Source organism: Pteropus vampyrus, unplaced genomic scaffold, assembly GCF_000151845.1.
Source record: "Pteropus vampyrus isolate Shadow unplaced genomic scaffold, Pvam_2.0 Scaffold76, whole genome shotgun sequence".
Taxonomy (NCBI): domain Eukaryota; kingdom Metazoa; phylum Chordata; class Mammalia; order Chiroptera; family Pteropodidae; genus Pteropus; species Pteropus vampyrus.
In genome coordinates, this window is record NW_011888857.1 from 1484726 (window position 1) to 1507070 (window position 22345).

A 22345-nucleotide genomic window follows, 5' to 3' on the forward strand; every position below is an offset into this window, starting at 1 on the left:
CAGGCCATAGTTGGATTTACAAAGTTTCTTGCAAAAGTAGAGTGATGAAAAGCCCCGAGTAGAGAAAAACCCAACTTCTTGAACTCTATTACTCCTTTTTTCTTTTCAATCATCTTCCTCTTCCTCCTCCTCCGCCTTCTCCTCCTCCTCCTCTTCTTCTTTCTTTCTTTCTTTTTTTTTTTCATCTAAAGCCTATAGAAGTGCTACTGAAACACATTATTTCCTAAACTAGGTTAGTACTAATTAAATAATTCTCAAACTGTCTCAAAAGTAAAACAGAAAATTTTCTTCCTTTTTAAACAAGATATTCTCTCAAATTATCTTCCCTGGACAAAGTGCTAGAAATAAATAAAATGGCTACCCTAATGTAATAAGTGCATCAGAAACAGAAGAAAATAACTTTAGAGAAAAAATAAAATCAAAAGCAATTATTTAAATTGTTCATCATCCCTCTCTCGGTCCGCTTTTCTTGCCTGGCGAATGGTGTACCCACATGGATTCTCAACCTGGTCAGAGAGTGGTGTTCACTCTACTGAAGCCACCTCCCCCCACCCCCGTGCCATACCCACTTCCCGTGAGTGTTGCATAATGCAGTGTTATGAATTTTATCTGTTTTCAACAACTTGTTGCATATATGCACTTAAAGTGGATGACTTTCATCATACTGTTATACAATACATCTGTCAGGTTGAATTTCCTTTTAGTGAGTCAGAAGATGAGCTGAAAACTGATATATTTTAAATATAAATCAAATACTCTTCGCATACAGTGAGGCTTTATGTTTTTCAAGAAGAACAAAGTGAGCACTAGCTAGTTGGTTGCTAATTGACCTTTCTCTGATGCTTGACACGTTTAAACATCAGTGTAGTCAGTGATTCCTCCTTTAATGTCTGCATTTCCTTCTATTTTAAGATTGTAGGGGGTGCTAGTCAGGTTAAAGACATTGAAACCAAGAGGAGGAACAAGGGACTTTCTTTATACTATTCTCATCCTGTTGATTTTCATTGCCAGTTACTTGCACGTGTTCATACAGGCAGTCCTTGCTTTGCACAGTTCCCATATGCATGACTTCCAGTTGACACCATACTGTGCAAAGCCAGGACTGTTCATATTTATATATGTATGTATAAATATGTTTATGTATTTGTGTGTGCATGCATTCATTTTAAATTTTGAATGTGCTTATTTTTCAGATATTTGAAAATGGTAAAGACACTGGAGAGATCTCTGTTTGGATCAGCAAAAAAGATCTAGGGTCTAATAGCCCAACTCAAACTGGCAATATAATGGAAAGAGTAAGTTTACTGATCATTTATTTATGACTATAAGTGTCTTCCAAGTTGCTTGTAGTTAATTTAGACAGCTACATCTTTAAAGTGATTTGGAAAAGATCAGTCATTTGCTAATCTGTAAAAATTGATAGCCAGGCTTGACTTCTGAATTCCTTAGGCTCTCAGGTTTAGTACAGCATTAATTCCAGGCCTCTTACTTAACAGCATCTGAAACTTCATATGCTTATATTTGTAAATCTGTCTACGCTGGACTCTGAGGTTGCCCTCTTGTTTACACTTTGAAAAGAAGTGACATGATATTCAGTAGAGGGTACGTTTTGGGTCTAGGGTATTTCCAAGCCCTGACACTGAATCAGTAATATGCAGCTTTGGTCTTCTCTTACATTCACTGTGAGCTAGTCCAGATGGTTTTATCTTGGGAACCTTTACCTTTGCCTATTTTCCAGACAATTAGGGTGTTTTTCTGGCACAGTCAGCGTGTTCAGGGGCTTTATTTTGGGTCCTTGTCTTGCATAAAGAGACACTTGTTTACCTGTTGTTTACAAATTGGGGTTATGCACCCCAGCACACAGCAATATTTTAGGCTCTGTTTCTTGGCTTTTGTTCAGAAACTTGCTCTTTTCCCCTCCTTTAGTTTAGTACCCTCGGACTTACCTCTCCCTGTCAGTAGCTACCACCTGGCCTTTATAGTCAGTCACAAAAGTTGCATAGAATTAGGAGACTTTTATTTGATCAATAGCTGGGCTCCGAAGAGAAGGAGAAATGCTACCTTGATTGAGAGAGAAGGATGAAGAACCTTGGCTGGTTTCTTTTTACCGTAATATCCCTGACTATCCAAATCACCGTGATACAAAACCCTTCAGAGAATTCTCTGCTTGTCTTCCCTCTTTTTAACATTAGAATATGTTACTTTTTGGTTCATATTAAAATTGAGCTGGTATTTATATTTTATATAGGATGATATTCTTTAGAAAGTTTTTTTGCATTGGGTTATGGCACAATAAAGTTGATCTGTTCTTCTAAATGCAAGTAAATCTGGGGGTATTTGAATTAGGGGTATTATAAAGCTCTTTGTTTGGGAGGTTTCTTGTGACACCCAAAGATGTATATTCCCTCAGTGCACACTTGTTTCAATCACTAGCCTAAAATGTTTCACACTCTTCTCAGGTCCCTGAACAAATTCTTATCCTATAAAGTCCTAGTGATGATAGCTTTAAAGATAAATGGATGAAGATTATCACATTTTTTGGTCGCCATAGCCCATCCCTAACCAATGACCTAGAGATGAAAGGCATTGAGGCCTTTACCTCCTATAGGTTGTCAAATGCTCATCTTTGAACATCTAAAATGCAGTCTGTCACCAAGTCGAGAAAATAGAGATTGCAATGTAACTCCTGTGAAAGTGAATTTGGTTAAGTGGTCAGGTGTTCATATCCTTTCTATGCTATATACTCCTGTTCTTTGTGTACACATTTTTCTCCTGGATTAGGCCTTAAATTGTTTATATCTTTCCCCTTTACAATAAAAGGTGATGCCCGTAAAGCAAAATCACTATGGTTTAAAAAATGATCAGCATTACATGTTTTCCAAAATAAAAGCAAAACAACAAAAAATAAGCTCGATGGCTGAGACCACATAGAAATAGATGTAGGGCTTTGTAAATACAATCTATAGATTTTAAAACTTGTTTGTGGTTCCAGTGGAAAATAAAACAAAATAATAGATTTTTACTATTCTAATACCTTTGCCTATTATACAACTAAATAGAATAGTAATCATTATTTTTAATTCAGAGAACTTGGCTATGCTGGGTCAAAAGTATTAACTTCAATAAAATGAAAAAAATGTGTCATTATTTTCAGCTTTTCTGATGCTCAAGGCAAAACATCTGGTCAATGTAGAGCTGATGAAGTTGGAGATATGATTATTTACCTCTAGTTAGGACAAAGCCTAATTCTTAGGTGTTCTACAAATATAATTGCTGGTCAAAGAAAACATTTTACTTGGTCAAGAGTTTATAGCCAATAGGGGAGGAAACTGAGATGTACAACAGGATTGCAACTTTCTCCTCTTTCTGCTGAGCCCCGGCATTTAGCACTTCTCAGTATACTTTCAATGGGAATTAATAGAAGGAGTGAAAAAGACACCTTGAACAGCAGTTAGGCAAGAAAAGGCCACAACTATATCCGCATCCCTGCCGAGATTACAGAGTAACAAGAAATTGAGAGACACAAGAACTGACAAGGGAGAGAAGAAAAGGAAGCCTGTGACAGAAGACTGGGGGGAGAACAGAGCAATGGATAGTGTGGGACACAGAGCAGGAAAGAACCGAGGCCTAAACGCTCGAACAGAGGTAACTAAAAATAACAAAAACTGTCTTTTAACATTCTATATGCAACACGGTTCAGATGGATTTACGTTCACTTGAAATATGCCTTAAATTAGAAATAGTTATATAATTTAGAGACCTAAATGTAAGACAGAAGCAAACACTGACAATGCTATTATTTAAAATACTAAGTGAAGGCATTTTATATTTCACACTTTAATTATGTCTTATTCACAACTTAAAAACATCTATTATTGAAGCTGCCCACAAGCTTTTTCAGGGACCTTAATTAAAATACATCCAGGAAGAGTTCTCCTAAATGAACCAACCTAGGCTAAAAGTCATCTTTATTTTTGCAGTCCCATAAGAGGTGAATTGTTCTACCAGGGGTTATCTCAGGCTAGTTGGAGACAGGGACGTTGCTGATTGTAAAACTTGAACATGTTCAGGAAGGTCCGTAACAAAATGTGTAGCTCTGACAAGGAAAGCGTAACCCTTATCAAAGAGGACCATTACCGTGTGTAGAAGCTAAATGCTCTTTCTGTAAGACTGTCACATCTGCTTTCAGTCCCCTTGCCAACGGGTCAGAGCTAAATCACAAGCCTGTGGCACCCCCTGCTGGTTAAAAGCCCATGCTCATTTTGTTACTTTACCCTGAGCTAAACATTGCCATCATTTCACACTTCTTTTAACATTCTATATGAAGTTAATTATCGTTTGTTTGGACTTCATTTGTTACAAGAGTAGAGACAGTTTATTACAGATGTTCACATTTTATGTTATTTCTTTTTCATTATTTTCCCCCCACCTTCAGTTACTTCTCAAGATTCATCAAAGGCTTCAAGGATCTTCCATCAACCCACCGGGCCTTAATTTTTCTTCAACTCGGCTTTTCGATGAGCATGGTCAAGAAATTAAAAATCCACTTCTGCTGAAGAATGAACAAAAAATTTGGGTGTCTTATGGTGAAGCATACAGGTAGGAAAGAAGTGTTTATTTTTCGTCTGTCTTCAATCTTTTCAGAGACAAACTAATTTAAAAAGAGAGTTGAGAAGCCAAGTAGCACCCTTTATGCATTTTTTTTTTTTTAATTTTGAATTCCAGTAAAATTTCAGGGCATTTTTTTGGTGTATGTGAGGTAGTATTGTTTGTGGAATATGACTTTCTCTCTCTCTCTCTTCCTCTCTCTCTCTCTCTCTCTCTGACTTTCTGTCTTAATGCCTTGTCATAGTTCTTGAAGTCTGCCTGTCAGCACAGCAAGTGGGATTTGTTCATGTCTGAGTAGTCACCTTAATGATAGCAGATGGAAACGCCACAGGGGACCCAAGCCCATCACACTGTCATTGTCGCACACTGCCCTGACCTGCTTCCACTCCTCTATTTTTTTGTCCCTTTTTAAAGGAGAAATGGATGGTAATTGAAAAGGATCTTAAGCAAGATTTATGAAGCTGTAGACAACATGATTCCCCACTATCTCTCTATGTTTTCACAAATAAAGTCTTAACCTTTTAAGCACCAATGACAGGACAGCTAAAGATAAATTGGTAAACCTCGTAAGCCCTATTCTATCAAAGTTATATTCCTCAAAAGTGCTTTATATTATCCCACGATAATTACTGGTTATTGCTGAGCATTGTGTAAATTTTTGTAGATTGGTAAATTCCTGCATAAAATTATCTGTGTCTTTGAGAAAAGAAAAAGGCTGTAGTCTACAGGCACTGGTGAGCCGGGCTGTTGTGTGGAATATCTTGGAAATTTATGCATATTTTGACAGAACACATCCAGATGAACTCTGAAACTGCTTGTCAGGAAACTTAAACACACTTTTCTGCCTACTTTTAATTTTTTTTTTTTTTTAGCTTTTTATTTATCTGTAGAACAAAATAGAAGAAATAGGGGAAAGTAATTTTGCTTATGGAGTATAATTGATCATATGTTAATTATAATGAAAATAGTGGACAGAAGTAGGAGCTGGTTAGATTTGCTATATGTTCTAATAGTCAAAATTTCAAATACTGAAACAGATTTACTCAGAAATCCATGAAGATTTTGGAAAAAACTGGTGGGATTAGTTATGGGTAGCATAATTTTATTTCATCTATCCCAGTAAAGTAAAATTAAAATGCTTAATAATTTCTTATACTGTGAAATTTAAAGAAATAAAATATTCTTTAAAGAATGGTGTTTTTTCTTCCATAGGCAGATTTCAAAATGTAATTTAATTGTATTGTGAGAATTGTTTTTAGACCGATAAAAATTGATAAATTTTGAAGTGGCAAAAATTCTTGAATAATTTAGCCAGCTCTTCCAATTACAAGGAAAGGCTTTAATAAAATGTGTGTCTAATAATTTCATCTTAAACATTATTGTTAAAGTGAAAGCAATGACTAATTTTGAGGTTTTTAATGATGTTTGCTTTAATACTATATTTTAATAAAATTAAACACTTCTTCTTGGTTAATTAGATAATATTTGTGAAATAACTACTAAAATGCTGAGTACCTGATGAAATATTCCAAAATCAACTGAGGATTGTAGCTGGAGAAATTCATAAGTGTGTCTATTTGTTTGTATATTGTTGTTATTTTAATGGGATAATGCATTTTTTTTTTCTGGTTTCGAATCTAATATGAAGCACTAGGAAACCATTATACCATTTTGCTACTATTAGAATTTCCAAAGTTTATATCTAAAAAGTTATTTCCATCCACTTTAGAATATATTGAGAGAATGTGCAGCATGTACTAAGTAAATGATATTCATTTTCAGGGAGTAATTCTAATGTGTCTAATACATGCTGATGTGGAGGGGTCAGGTTACTCATTTACAAAAGACGATTTTGCCAATATCTGCTTCTATTTTGAGTCCTTTAATTGTTTTTCTCCCAATTTTTATTTTGAAAAATATTCAATCTGCAGAAAATTTGAAAGAATAGTACAAAGAAGATCTATATATCCCTCACTAGTTTCACCAATTTAAAGAGTTTCCCACATTTATTTTACTTCTTTCTCTCCTTTCTCTCTTTTTTGAATGGTTTGAAATTAATTTCAGACAATCATTGATGTTTCACCTCTCAATGCTTCAGGTCACGTAGCTGAAGAATAGGGTGTTCTTCTATGTTACTGCATTATAATATCTAACAGTCAACAATAATGTAATATCATCTAATTTACAAGTTAAATTCAAACTTCCCAAAATGTGCTTTAGAGCTTTTTGTAATCCAGTATCTGGATATGCTTCATGCATTACATTTAGTTATTTTCTTTAGTTCTCTTCAATCTAGAATATTCCCCCACCTTTTGTTTTGTTTTTCATGACATTGATTTTTTTAAAGAGTTCATCCAGGCACTTTTCTTGTGTTCCCATATTCTGGATTTGTCTGTTTTCTCATGATTAGATTCAGCTTAAATATTTTTGAGAATACTACACAGGTAATGTGGTTGAGTCCTATAATTCTAAAGTTAAATAACAAGTGTTTGTCACCAATTTATAAAAAAAAAAAGGCTCATAGTTGACATAATGGCCATTCTTTTTGCTTAAGATCTGTTTTTTTATTTGATTTTAATTCTCAAATAATTAAATTAACATAAAACAGTATATCTTACAGTATGTAATATAAAAATTCAAATCAGCATAGCATTTAGTGAGCCCACAGAAATGGTCGTTTGTAGCCAAATATTAAGCATTCAAAAATTATTATGGGTGTATTGCATTGTAATGATACACTGATGAACATCACATAGTCATATTTTTAAAAAATGAACATTATGTGAACAATTGGTTGTTTTCTCAACAAAAAATACCTTGCTTTTATTATTGGGATTATTTTTTAAAATATCATGTGCTGCAACTATCCTTGGCATATTATAAATCAGCTAAATAAACTAAAATGTGCATTTCAGGATTTCTGGATTTTATTAGACACCGATATTATATTCTTATTATTTAATTCTGCTCAAATTTCAGTGTTTATATAATTTTTTAGACAGCTTTTTCCTTTTTTTTCAGGTCACCACTAAACCCTGTTTTGAGTTTGACCTTTGACCAGGTGGCTGCATTTACCAGAGATGGCATTACAGTTGCATATAAAACATTCTTGGATCCTAATGCTGTTCTGCTACCTGGATGTGACAAGTAAATTAACATGTGCTTGGTTAAAGTAATCTAAATCACCTAAATTCAAGTTTCCAAGAGTGAGAGATTAAAACACTAAAAGATGTTCTTTGAATCTTAAATAAGCAATTATTTATTTTATTGACTTACTTCACGATATAATGAGCTAGGGCCTCAAAGACTTATCATTAACTTTCTTTGAGTTTTAAAAAAACCTTATGAGGCAATGAGCATCTCTAGTTAATTGCTTTACAGAGGTAACAATTGTATTTGAAATGTAAAAAGTGTTTGTAATGAATGTTTCTAAATTAATAGTTCTGAATGGAATTGTTAAAATATTAAATAAGATGTTTATTCATATGAGTGTTCATATATAAGGATTTCATCTGATGATGAAAAATTGAAAACAAAAGCAATATGCTGGAGCCTTGGTGGAATAATGAGAAGAGCAGGAGCTGGAGGATCTGGGCATCTAGCCCCGACTCTCCTTATGATTGCCCATGAGCAAGATAGGTGTCAGTTTCTCATACGTAAATAATAAAACCCGACATGTATGAATGTTGATTATAGAACAGGCACAGTTCTAAATGACTTGGGTAAGAAGCTATTTAATCCTCAAAACTATTATTTTAATTGCATCATTACCCATTATCCTATTATCATTCTATTTTATAGAGACAGAAACTGAGGCTCAGAAGGGCAAAATAATTTGCCCAGTCATACCACCGGTAATGACAGAGCCAGGATTCTAACCCAGATTGTTTTTCTTAAGAACCGAGGGTTTAACCACTATCTTGCACTGTCCAATAGAACTTTCTGTGATGATGGAAACATGCTTTGTGACTATTGAATGCTTGAAATGTGACCAATGTAACTGAGGAAGTGGATTTTAATTTTGTTTAAATTAAATGAATTTTAATTTAAATAGGAATATATGGCTAGTGGCTACCGTATTAGACACTGTGACATGACAGTGATAGTATGTTGGATTAGGTGGGTTATCTTTAAGGTCCTATCTAACTTTAATATTTTGTAATATAACAAATTATAACTTGCTTTAAAATAAAGATGAAAAGACTGAAGTAGAGGGTAGATCCAGAGAATGAAAGCAGTCCGAGGAGGTCACTCAGTTTAGTTAGTGTCAATCTATTGTTAATATGTCTACAAGGACAAACTCTTTGGTCTTCCTCGATAGTTTGAAAAACTCTATCCCCCAATGTTGCCTGTCACTTTCCACACAAGTTTTGAATCTGTTTTGTCATGTTCCCTTTCTCTTTATAGACAAAAAACAACTCATTATCATTTTTTATAGGCGTTTTCATTTATGAGTTTTATTTCATGTGTAATAATCTTTCCCCAAGCTGTCTCTTTCCCTTCAATTTTTTTAGTTTAATTTTAAATTATGTATTCCTTCTTAATTTTACAGGTGTAATGAATACTGTTTTATTAAGTGGATTCAAAATAGATCTAAGTCCCTAAGTATAACAGTGTGAGACCGCCTTCATTGAACACAAACTAATTTGAAGATAATTTACTTAATTTTTAGATTTTATTTCAAATTTCTCTCTTTACTCTAAAGTGAATCATTTGAAATCTTAAGAATCATACTCTTATTTATATTTCTCTGAGTATTGAAAAAACTACAATTACCAGTCCCAGAACTAGTTTCTGTTGAATAGCATGCTGTATGGTATGTCTTAACATTAACATATTGATGTTGAGCCAGATAGTTTTCTTTATGGTAAGGATTGGGTCACTTTTAAAATAAGCGATTTGGCTGAATTAAGAATGACACTCAATGCCTCCATTGTATGGTTTGTCCATGTACCCACTAGAATGTGTTGCCTCTTAAGACTCTCTTAAAAATACCATCCAATGTGCTTAACACAATTATTTTAAGTATAAAAACATCCTTTATTATTCATAGTCCATAAGTATAATAACACCCTTTATTATTCATAGTCCAGTGTATTTAGAAATAAAATTGAACAATGAAGATGGTCTCTGTGATGAGTGATTCTGTAAGGATAAAAACATTTTTTGTTTCTTCGTTTTATTTATAATTAATTAGGCATGGAATCCCCCAGTGTCATAAATAATTGCAAGGTAAAAATTTATAGCCTTCCCTTTCAGTTATAGATACCAAAGCACTCTACAAACTTCTGTTTAAAAAGTTATGAATTATACATTGATTTTACTCTCACTAGTAGTCTATTAGATGCATAAATTATTCTAGTAGATTAAAGGGTTTTATAATTACATTTTATTCTAACAAAAATAATCAAATGTTTTACTTTTCTTAGCTGGGAAATTTGTGAGGGATTTCCAATGAATTTCAATGTCACTAGCCAACAGATACCTGATCAATTTGAAAAGGTGAACTTGGACAACCATTTTCTACAGAACAAGGTCAGAATTATATATTGTAATTAATCAGAATATTTTATGTATGGATACTCACTTAACACATGGTGACTAAGTGTATATTTGTGAAAGTTTTCGAAAATTATAAATTACAAATGTTGAAGCAAGTATTTTTACTTCCTTCTAATTAAATAAGCACTTTAAAACTGAATTAATATATAGCATTCCTACTTGAAAAATTTCTATCTGAATTCTGTCATTCCAGTACTATTGTTTAGCAAATTTTCTTTAAACTACTATATTAATAAGTTGGAATTGTTTAAGAAAGTCTTTAAGATAGCTGTTCTCTCTCTGTACTTTAGGATCTGATCTATTTGCTCCGTGGGTCGATGTATCTAGGGATCATGAATTCTTTAGAAAACCCAACAAGCCAATCCAGAAGATCTGTTTATTAATTTACAGTTAGAAATTTGTCCTACCAGTAGATAATTTTGTTCTCCAACTGAGCTATTAAAGGCATTTTAAACACGTCTGCAAAGAAGGAATAGGTTTTTCTCAGCTGGGAAACTATGTACGGTTGTTCATTGTAGCTATAGAAACTTTAGTATTTGAACTCATGAAATCAAAATCAAAAGGCACCCACAGAGACAGAGGTTCCCAAAGAAAGTAGGGCTTCTTGTTAAATGGTCTAGGCCCTTTATTTCCAAGAGACAGTGCAAAAACACATTGTCCAAAACTGCTTTTTTAAAATTTCTCCATGCTGCCCATTCAGTCTATTATGTCAAAATTTATACCGAAAATATTAGTTGTTTCAAGGTGCATATAAATCTGAATAGTATAATTATAAAAATAGGATGGAAATCAATAATTGTTTCTAATTCTGTTTTTGAGCAAATTTAGAAAATAAATATGAACTGAATGGTAACACCTTTTATGTTTTATGTTCATTTGGCATTTAGACTTATTTACCATAGTTCTGATTCTGTTGGCATTCCATTTTTTATTTTTGCTGCAATTTTATTTTCTTGCTCAAAAAACTTGTATGTCTGGCTGTCGCCTACTGAGGTTGCATATCTTCATCTGGTCTTTATTGATTTCCACGATTCTCCTTCAGTCTTTATTCTCCATTTGCCTTTCCAATATTCTCCTCTTCTTGATCTTCGTTGTACCCTACCCTACAGTCAGAGCTAATAAATTGTGTCTCATAACATGCTTTTCACTTTGATATACTCGTACCCTGGCATGTGTTATTCTTTGCCTGGGAAATATCCCGCACCATTACTATTCCTTGCCTTAAGGCTTTATTCAACTTCCTCTTCTTCCATGAAGCCTTCTCAGCAACTCCAGAAAGAATTAACTTCAAATTACTTTGCATTATCAAAACTCCTTTTTGGCCTTTGAAAATTGTTCTTCGAGTTTTGGTATAGGCATTTATTTGCTTTTGTGTCTTTCCCCTCCATTAAATTGAGAATTCTTTGGATGCAGACCTTACGTCTTACTCATCTTTGCATTCCGGAGTACTAGCACAAAGTCTCGAATGTAGAGCGAGTGCACAATACATTTTTCATGAATGATATTTTAAATTTAGCTATAACCTATCTTGCAAGTCTCTCTATTGTTTAATATGTTCTTTGTGTATTAGCCAAGCCAGATTGTTCATTTGTTTTTTTCTGAAAGCACTCCATGATTTCCGTTATTATGCCCATGTGGATCTCTCTGTCTGGAATTCAACTTCTCTTTCTTTGTCACCACCCCCCAGCCTTCTCTTTTACCCTTGTGCCATGTCCTAGCATGATATAGTTGGCATTCAATAAATGCTTGTTGAAATCTTGCCTGTTATTCCAGCCTTATCTGATTTGTGCCTGTTTCATTAAACCTTTTTTCCCCCCCACCCCACCTCCAAACCAGGCATGATGTTTCTGGCCTTGATAACTCCGTTGCATCCATTCTGTGCCATTTACAATGACACTGAACTCTTAAAACATTTTTTTTGATATGATTCAAAGTCAATTTGTGCTCCAAGTTTGAGCATATTTCAGATCACATTGGGGTAGAAGGTGGAGAATAGTAGATTTCACTGAGAATGTTGAGATCAAATCATAAAGGGCCTTAATTTAATGTTAGGGATTCTGAATGTTTTATAGAAAACAGAACCATTGGAAATATCAAGCAGAGGCAAGATCTGATTTGATCCTTGTATTAGGAAGATAACCCAAATGATCCTTTTCTTATTCTCCCTGCTAGTTAGAAATTCCTTGAGGGCGAAGGACATCCTGATCATCCTTATCTCTGCTGTAATATCTAGATGCTCAGATTTAGCTAGATGGAATTGAATTTACTAGTTAGTTAACTCATTCAACAGAAACCAGCTCAAGCCTGAAAAAAAATTAAATATCAAAGAGTTATCACAGGAAAAGAACTCAGAGGAGGCTTTTCTCTTTGATTTTAAGCCAAATGCGGACTTAAAATCATCTATATTTTCCAATATTGAAAAATGATAGAATAACAATCTACAGTTATTTCATCATTGTTAATTGGTTCTAATGATTCAGTGAAAGTAAGAAACACTCATCTTAAAAGTTTGTACAGTATTATATTTTGAAAGAAGAAACTAGTTTTGAATAAAATTTCAGTCCAACTAAAATAGTAATATAAGAGAGCAAAAATTTGATAAAGTGGCTAGTAAAGAGAATCTTTCAAAGAAAAATGGCCCTCTCTTAGCTATAAAAACCTTTAAAATCCTTTCAGAGAAATACTTTTGATTACAGAGAGGTGATCAGTGCTTTGGAAATAGTAATTTAATAACCAGAAAAGGAACACTTTTAAAGAGAGATTCAGGCAGAAGCAATGGGTATCTATAGACTCGTGATGCTCATTGCAGTAAGGAAGACACTAAGAGGATTACAACAGGCATAGAGACGTGGGAGGCAAAAACCGATATTCTTGATGCATACGTTTTGAAATTGGCTTGAGATGGAGATATCAGTGCCCAACCCCTGACTGTTCTTTCAAATCTCTTATTGACAAGTCAGACCTTTCCTACAGAGAAAAATTGGGAGCGGGAGCATATAATCCCTATTAGTAATGTGGGAGACAGATATAACCTTGATAATTACGACCTGTTGCTCTTTTATTCATTTCGAAAAAAGACTTGGAATCTACTACAAATGGACAATTTGGCAAATACATCTTTCAACAGTTCTCTATTGTTACTTAAATTGACACCAGTTTAGGGCAATAAAATGATATGTTTCCATGAAATGGAAGAGATTTAAACTTCATGGTAGTTAATATAAAAGAAAAATATCATGAAAAGAATAGTTTGAAGAATGCCTAATTATGGGAAAACAGCAGAAAAATGGACGCCAGTATTTGGCAGGTCATATATTTTGCCAAATGAAAAGGAAATTTATTTTGATTCTAGCCTTTTAGTATGCTCAGACATCAGCAGAATATTAGTGATAACTTTCAGTATGGAAAGAGTAAGAAAAACACCAAATTATGATTTTAGAATTATGACATGCTTGTTACAAGTTAACTTTTAAATTCAGCAGTCATGGATGCTAGCAGAATATATTATTCTGTGTGTCACAAAGAAGGCCGAGAAAAGGCAAACAATTCTTTATCGTCCTATTCCTTTGAAGATCAAGTCAATGAGAAATAACATTTTCTGCAAATAATTTATACCGTGAAAAATACAAAATTTTAATTTAAAATTTAAACTGATTGTTATTAGAGTAGGACACAGGACTTTAAATAAAATCCCAAGTCTCTTCCTTAGTTTTAGACCAATAATTGGAAGCTATTTGAGGACTACTTACCTAGATCTTGGATATTTTGCCTTATTTGGTTGCATAACTATGTTGCTCACTGTTATTTTCTTGGCCTTAGAGGTGGGAAGATTGATCAGCTACAGATTTATAGAATGGATTTAGTAGGAATGATCATCAGAGGCAGGAGGAAAGAAATTTTAGAACATTTTTATAGTTATGATTTTAATTTATGTATAATATTATGAACTTGGCCCTAAATTCTCTACCAAAAGTATAAAATTTTATAAAATTTCTATGGCATAAACAGTTTGTTTAAATTGAAGATTGTGCTCTATGAGCTTCTTTCAAGATTCAATATTGTTTTATATTTTGTTTATCAGTGCATCTGCAAGAAAAGACAAATGGTTCCCTTATTGTTTTGAATTTGCACAGGGATTTTGAAGTCTACTCCACTTTTATTAGTGATTTGGAAAAAGAAAATTAAACAAGAAGTTTTAACTGCCCCATCACGTGTAGGCATCATTTTTATCACTGGCAGCTTCTATATTAGCACAGTTTATTCAGACAAGCAAAATTATAATGGTCATTTAAAGAAGCTATATATAAGTATACAAAAGAATAAAGAGAATTACCTTTTTTGATTCTCAACAAGACTTAAAAAGGTTTTCTAATAACATATATGATGGTATGTATTTAGAAACCAGTCTCAACATAAATGCTTTTATATACATACCCATGTATGCATGTGCATGCATGTGCACACACATACACACAGTATATTATGTTGTAGATTTTCAAAGCACTTTGCTGAATTCGTTTTCATAGTTTTTATCTTCCTCCACCTTCATAAACATTAGGTCTAAAGCTAAGCTATCAGATTAAATTAAAAAGAACAAAGAAGGTGAAGTCACAAAGAGAAATTTAATGGCCATTGTCACTTTTAAGTGTATCAGATCCCCAGACTTGGCAGGATTTTTTTTTCCTTTTCATAACACAAAATGAAGTTGAGTTAGTGGGCCTGGCTGTGTCTGGTCTATGTAGAATCACTTGGGAACTGTCCAGCAAAATATCTCTCGAAGAACAGCATGGTGTTAATACTGGGTGCCAACCCAAGACAGACACAAAGGACCCCTTTGCTCTCACCAATAAGCCAACTGTTAAAAGATTAAACCATGTTGTGGAGATAACAAGAATTTAGGCGCTGGCAGCAGGTGCTATACAAAGAAGCAGTTGGCAGTACGTTTCTTCTGTCTGACTAATTCCAGTCAAAACAATCTTCTTCCCAGTGACAGAGGAGAGTTTTGAGGACAATGGCAACTTGAAGTTAGGAGGTTGAGTAAGAGTTGTTACTTTAAATGCCGAGTCCTGTGGCGGGTGGATTAGCAGAATATAGTTTGTCATTGTTCAGAAACTGTGGGGGATTCCCCTCTGGAATCCAGCCTCTCTACTGGCTAACTGGGGAACACACAATCACAGAACTGTAGGTCAAATCTGCTTATGCAGTGGGATTGCTGTATTTTTTAAATTTTATTTTCATGTATAGGAGTCATCTGACATTTTCTTCTCTTCAGAAGTTATGGAATAATTACCAAATATAGTAGTTGTACCCTTTTTTGTTATTGCCTGATCACATTTAAAAAATATCACTTTTAAAATTATCATTTAATTTTTGTATTTAAAAAAACCCATTTTCTACCCAACAACTATTTAGTATTAGCACCGATTTGGAGTAGACATTTTAGTCTTGAAGCAACATCATTCATTGGGTTTAAAGCATAAACAAGCTTATTCCCATAATCTTACATAAATAAATATTGGTGCTTAAAAACTTAGCATGATTATTCCAAGAAAGTGATCTTATAAGTTGGGAGATAAAGTTTGGTAAACACGAAGTAATAGAATTCCTACAGGTGACACGAATGCCTATTAATTTGACATTCAAGTCTAAGCGTGAAACAGTAGAAGGTGTACAGTATCATTAATGTATGTAATCTGATAATAAACATGGATGGAATGTCTTCCCAGTCAGTCCCCTTCTGTTCATTTTTACAACTATCACCAAAGTCTCAACTCATATCCTTTTGTTCTTGGGAGATTGTGTGGACTCCTAACTGTTCTCTTTGCTTTTAATGTCTCTCTTCTGCAATCCAGTATGCCTACCCTTGCCAGATCAGCCTTACTAAACTTTGCTGTAATCCAGTCCCTCTTGTTTGAAAGCTTTCACTGGCTCCCTACTAACATCTAACTCCATAGCCTTGTACTTGACACCTTCTACAGTCTGGCCAAATTTACCTTTTGAGCCTATCAACAAATCCTAAGACACGTTGATTATACTTCCTTACCTTTGCTTGTAATACCTTTATATTCTTCATTATTCCTTTCAAACTGTCTGCATCCTTTAAGGCCTGGTCCAGATGTTAACTTCTTTCAAGATACTTTCAAGATCTATTCCTCCAGCAGAAATGAGCCTACCATTCTTTAAATACCTATAGTATTACTATTTAATCATCCATATGGAGCTTAATACGAAACCGTGTGTGTGTGTGTGTGTGTGTGTGTGCGTGTGTGTGTATTATTGTCTCTACTGTTGTGAGTTTCTTTAGAGCAGGAAAAATATTTTGTAATGCCCTGCACAGTCTAGGGCCTTGAATATCAGAACTAGAGCTCAACCACAATTAATAGGATTAAATTAAATGAGGTTGAGTACTACTCTTTCAAAAGAGACCTTCTCAATCAGAGACATAACATTCTAGGGAACTTATTTTGGATAAGTGTATTGGGGAAGGTTAACTTTCAGAGTATAAGTTAAAAACGCACACTTCTCCTCATGGTATAGGTGGATCCCAATGTTGTCCTTCATGCCTCTGTTTCCACGGAAAAGCGGAGTTCTTCAAGTAGTGAAGTGAACCACAGAAGTCAGATGGTGCCGTCGACCCTGTGGCCTGCAGCCAGTGTGTGGCTGATCACGAAGGTACCCCAAAGTGATTGCTCTCCCTGAGTGACTTTCCGGGTTTGCTGGCTCACCATGCTGCTCCAGCCCCTGTACCCTCATCCCCACCAGCATGCAAGTGAAAGTGGGATAAATTGTTGGCTGTTAAAATGCTACTTTTCTGTACTTGTTTTGTCTGGTGCAGAGGACTTCCGTAGATCCCGTGTGAGCATTCAGTTCACTTTTAGGTGTGCTGATTAGTTCATAAACTCAACAGAGAGCTTATGGATAGTCCACAGAGTCACCATTTTCATGAGATTTATCTGGATGTCATTTGCTTCCACTCCTCGTCTTCATTGTTATGCTTCTTGGAGCCTGATAGGTTAGCACCGTTATAATAATGGAATATAGTCTTTGTAAGAAGTTTTAGAAGAAAAACCCTGAGTATAAAATGTGAACAATGCTTAACACATTTATACCTGTGAATTGTCACTGTTTAATTTTTTACTTTGTTCTTCTACTGTTGGAACTGACTTAAATTGAGAACAGATAATTGCCCCCCCTTCCCTCTTACTGTTAAAATATGTTTTGGAATTGCCACTGAATATTTACGTTTGGAAAGATGGTGCAGCTTGTATCCACCCTTCTCGTGTCTCCCTTTGCCCTATAGACCATTTTTGTTTCTTCTTAGCACTTACATGGGTTACAGAGTCACCCGGGCAAGTTTGCTGCTACTTTGTTTGTTTTTCTGGGTTTTTTTTTGGGGGGGTGGGGAGATGAAGAGGTTTGAAACTATTCTCAAGTTAAATTTTAAATTGCCCTTAATAGTTATTTTTGATTCTCTGAAAGTTAAAAACAAATATATAGAGTAATTAAGACACAAAGATACTAAGATATAGTATTCATTTTATATAACAAGGCAGAATGAAGTTAGATGAAATATTTCTTAAATCTTCTTCCAATCTGGAGACTGTTAAGTACTAGCCCTTTCTAATTTTTTTTTGTTTCTGATTTAATAACTATATGTCATTTTGTTAAACGTCTGCTATATGTTAGGCATGTACACATTTATTATCTCATTTAATCTTATTAAAATTGTGCAGATTTTCATTATATAGCCAAAAAAACTGCATCTAGTAAGTGGTAGAAAAAGGATTCTTAGTATGACTTCAAAACATGTACCTTTTCACTGTAATATTAAACACTGCTCTGTATTTGACCAACTTATGAGCATGATGGAAAACTTTTAATCTTAGCACTGCCACTGCACACTGTGTGACCTCGGGTAAGTAACATACTGTATCTGGGCCTTAGCCTTTCCATCTACAGAGTTGCACCAGTAGATATGGAAGGCTCTTTCCTAGCTCTCATATTCTGTAATTGTGTGGTTTCTGTTTCTAGAATTTTATAAGATAAAACAACCTGTACTTTTCTCAAATTTCTTCAAACATAATTGAAATGCTTACTGAAAAGAGTGTGGATTTTGGAGTTAGATAGATCAGAGTTAGACCCTTTTGTGTGATCTTAGGAAAGTTACTTAGCTGCATCGAGCCACTGTATCCTTAGCTATATAATGAAGTTAATCATACCTGTCTTGCACAGTTACTGTGGAGATTAAATGAGAAAGCATGTGTGAAGTTCAAGTATAGTATCTGGTATACAGAAAGTGCTTAATGAATGGTGATTCTTCTTCTCACCTCAAGCAGTTTCCTTTCTGTAAGAGAAGCAGGATCAAATGAAGATTCTGTTCAGTGCTTATTGGAACCAAAACTAAAAAATAAAACAACACTTTTCTTAAGTCATCGTATATTTCTTTCCTACACAAAAACACGAGAAATCAAAGTTACATGCTAAAAACAAACCAATTGTTGAAAATCTTTTTAGATTGAACACTCCATTTTTTCAAGATAAATCTTTTTATTTGTTAAGGTAGAGAATTTTGCATGCCATGAATTCTCAATATGTCTAAATAAATTCTTCAGTGATTGTCACTTATTTAAAAGTTTTTTATTCACTAAGTAAAAAAAAGTTACATGACCGTTCAAACAATATTCCAAATTAATTTCCTTATTAGAGAATCCTAACATTAAAAATGAAAGCGACTCACAAACTACCTTAAAATGTTTAACCCATGGTATTTAGACCCAGGGTAAAACTTTAAATTGGTATGAAGGTTATAGATTTGTTTCAATCTTTTCAGTTCACTGCACTTTTTTTCTGTGCATACATATTTTTCTAGTAAGCTCTGTAGTTATAACTATAACAAGTGACACGTGATGGACCCCAAATCGTTGCACTGTAAAATATGCACAGAAAAAAAGGACAAATGAAGATATCAAGGTCTGTTTTCTTTTGCACTGAACTATAAAATGCCACCCTTGTCGGACAGAGAAGATCACTGGTTCTGAGCAGGGCTCACTGACTGCTAAGTTGTGGGTAGTGTTTCAGTTTCGGCAACTGTTAATATCCAGGGTTATCCAGGCATAATGACCTCACTATTTGTGACACATTGTTGGATTTTCTGGTTCTTTTAACTTATTTAGACCTTTCTCCTCTCTCTATTCATTGGAAGACTGGAATGATCCTGAGCCGAGCAATCACTCAGGGCTGCCTAGCTATTGGTCATTCCATCAGAATCGAGGCCACTGAGGGAACATCACTAGAAGGATATAAATTAATCCTACAGAAAAGGTAATGCTTATGAGCTATTTAGCTCAAAACAATAAATGTTAATTTTAAGATTTCTGAGGAGTCAAATCATGATACGTCTTGGCTTAGATGGAATATTCATTAGGCATTTAAATTTGTGTTCATAATATCAATATTAATTTTCCTAATCTAAAATAAGCTTGAAAATATATCCCACTCAGTTTGATAGTGTTTCTTAGATATGTTAAAAAGTGAATTGTGGGCCTCCAGCATGTACCTATGTTGCAGAGAAGTTGCTGCTTTACTCTATTAGTATTGGAACTCATTTCTTTGTATCTATTTTGATTATGAATTTAAAAAATGTCATGTTCTGTGTGTATTCCTAGCTTTTTCTCCATCTTTTAAATATAAAATGTTAAACTGGCTTGTAAGAAACCGAAAGTACGAATTGATGCTAGCTTGTAAGGCACTGAAAGTGTCCTTCCTGTTGATTTCTTCTGACTGGGAGGATTATAAAATTAAAATTTAAAAATAAATGTTAAAATTTAGCTATGAGGAAGAAAGTTGATTTATATTCAGCAGTCTGGACATATTGTTTTCTAGATGTTTTCTTTTTTCTTGCTCATTTATCTTCTGATTTCACCTGTGTTGACAAAAAATAAGTCCTGTTGAACTTCAGGACTTAGCTATTACCCAACTACTTCTGACTGGATAGGCAGTTAGGATGTGCTTAGGGCTGAAACCAGAACTAGGGTACTTAGGCACCAGAGAAACTAGCCCAGCAGCTAGTGCAAAAGAGAAGTTTTTTATGTAAATACCTATATAAGGAAAGAAGAAAGATACCAAATCAGTGACCTTAGATTCCGTTTTAAGAAAGTAGAGCAAGAAGAAAAAAAATCGAAGTGAAGAGAAGAAAGGGAATAATAGAAGAGTGGAAATAATGAAATGGAAAACAGGAAAATAGAAAAAACCAATGAAGTCAAAAGGTAGTTTTTTTAAAAGATAAAAAACTGATAAACCTCTAGTCACGCTGTTCAGAAAATAAAGGAAAAGGACACAAATTAGCAGTATTAGGAAAGAGAGAGGTGATATCACACAGTTACTAAAGGGATGCTAAGTGAATATTTTGAATACCTGTGTGCCAATAAATTTGTCAACTTACATATTAAAGACCAATTCCTTAAAAGGCACAAACTACCAATGTCTATGAAGAAGAAATAGGTAACCTGAATAGTCCTATATCTCTTAAAGGAATGGATTTTTTAGTTAATCTTCCCCACAACAAAAACTGCAGGCCCAGATGGTTTGACCAGCTTCACTGAAGAATTCTACCAAACATTTTAGCAAAAAATAATACCAATCCTACACAGTCTCATCCAGAAAATATTATAAGAGAGAATACTACTGCTCAACTCATTCTATGAGGCCAGCATTACTCTGATAAAAACAAAAGACATTACAAGAAAATGATAGACCAGTCTTCCTCATGAACATAAATGCAAAAAAATTAAGAAAATTTTAGCAAATTGAATAAAACAATTATTTTTAAAAAGGTGCTATATCATTGACCAAGTGAGGTTTATTCCAAGGAAAGCAAAGTTGGTTTAACATTTGAAAATCAATCATGTAAATCATCATGTTGTCAGACTAAAAAGGAAAAAATTACATGAATATCTAAATAGGTATAGAAAAATCTTTTAACAAAAGTCAACACATTCATCCCTAATGAAAACTCTCGAAAGTTGAATAGAAAGGAACTTTGTCAACATGACCAAGGATGTCTATGAAAAACCTACAGCTAACACACTTAATGGTAAAAGACTGAATGCTTTCTCCCTGAGATAAGGAACAAGGCAAGGCTGTCCACTCTGCCTATTGCTATTCAGCATTGCATGGAAATGTTTAACCATTGTAAGAAGAAAAGGAAAAGAAATAAAACGCATCTAGATAGGAATTGAAGAAGTAAACCCGTCTGTATTTTGGAATGACATTTTCTATGTGGAAAATACTATAAAATCTACGAAAAGTTCTAAATAGAACTAATAAATGAGTTTAACGAGTTTGAAGGCTCAAGATCGATATATAATATTGGTTATATTGCTATATACTAGGAACGAATGATTGGAAATTAAAGTTTAAAAATAACATCAAAAGTATTATATGCTTAAGAATAAATCAGACAAAATATGTTGCGAGACGCGTGCACTGAAAACTGCAAAACGTTGCCGAGTGAAATTTAAGAGGACCAAATAAATGCAGGTATATAGTGTGTGTCATGGATTGAAAGACTCAATATTGTTGTGATGTTCATTCTCCTCAAATTGATCTCTAGATTTAATGCAATTTCAATCAAAAGCCTGGTAGATTTCTTTTACAGAAATTATCAAGCTGATTGTAAAATTCATGTAGAAATTGAAAGGACCTAAAATATTCAAAACAATTTTGAAAAAGAACAAGGCCAGAAGGCCTATTTTACCTGAAAAGACTTATTATAAAACCGCAGTGATCAGAATGGCATGCTCTTGGCACTGAAGTAGACAATTAGATCAATGGAACAGAATAGAGCATCTAGAAATAGACCTATACATACGTGGTGAATTGATTTTTAACAAAAGTGCAAGGAAAATTCAGTGGAGAAAGCATTTTTTTTTTTAAAACAAATGGTGATGGAATGATTGGATATTCATGTGCAAAAAAAGAACTTTGATTTATACCTCATACCATAAAGAGTAATTAACTCAAAATGATTCCTAGACCTAAATATAAAACCTAAAACTTTAAATATTTTAAGTGAAAACAGGAGAAAATATTTATGATCTTGTATTAAGTAAAACTTTCTTAGACATGATTCACAAAAATATAAATTGACCAATTGAACTTAATTAAAATTAAGAAA

General features: G+C 33.9%; 1 protein-coding gene across 2 annotated transcripts in view; it reads left to right on the forward strand.

The window, feature by feature from the left end:
• The window catches only part of DCDC1 (doublecortin domain containing 1), a 277601-nt gene that overhangs the window by 197137 nt on the left and 58119 nt on the right, over positions 1-22345 (forward strand). Inside the window, exons 11-16 of one of the 2 annotated variants that reach the window (XM_023532053.1) lie at positions 1194-1295; positions 4436-4599; positions 7630-7755; positions 10038-10143; positions 16708-16842; positions 19373-19491. In XM_023532053.1, coding sequence (XP_023387821.1) covers positions 1194-1295; positions 4436-4599; positions 7630-7755; positions 10038-10143; positions 16708-16842; positions 19373-19491 — 752 coding nt within the window. The remainder of the gene's footprint in view (positions 1-1193; positions 1296-4435; positions 4600-7629; positions 7756-10037; positions 10144-16707; positions 16843-19372; positions 19492-22345) is intronic. The other variant, XM_023532054.1, reaches the window with a different exon arrangement.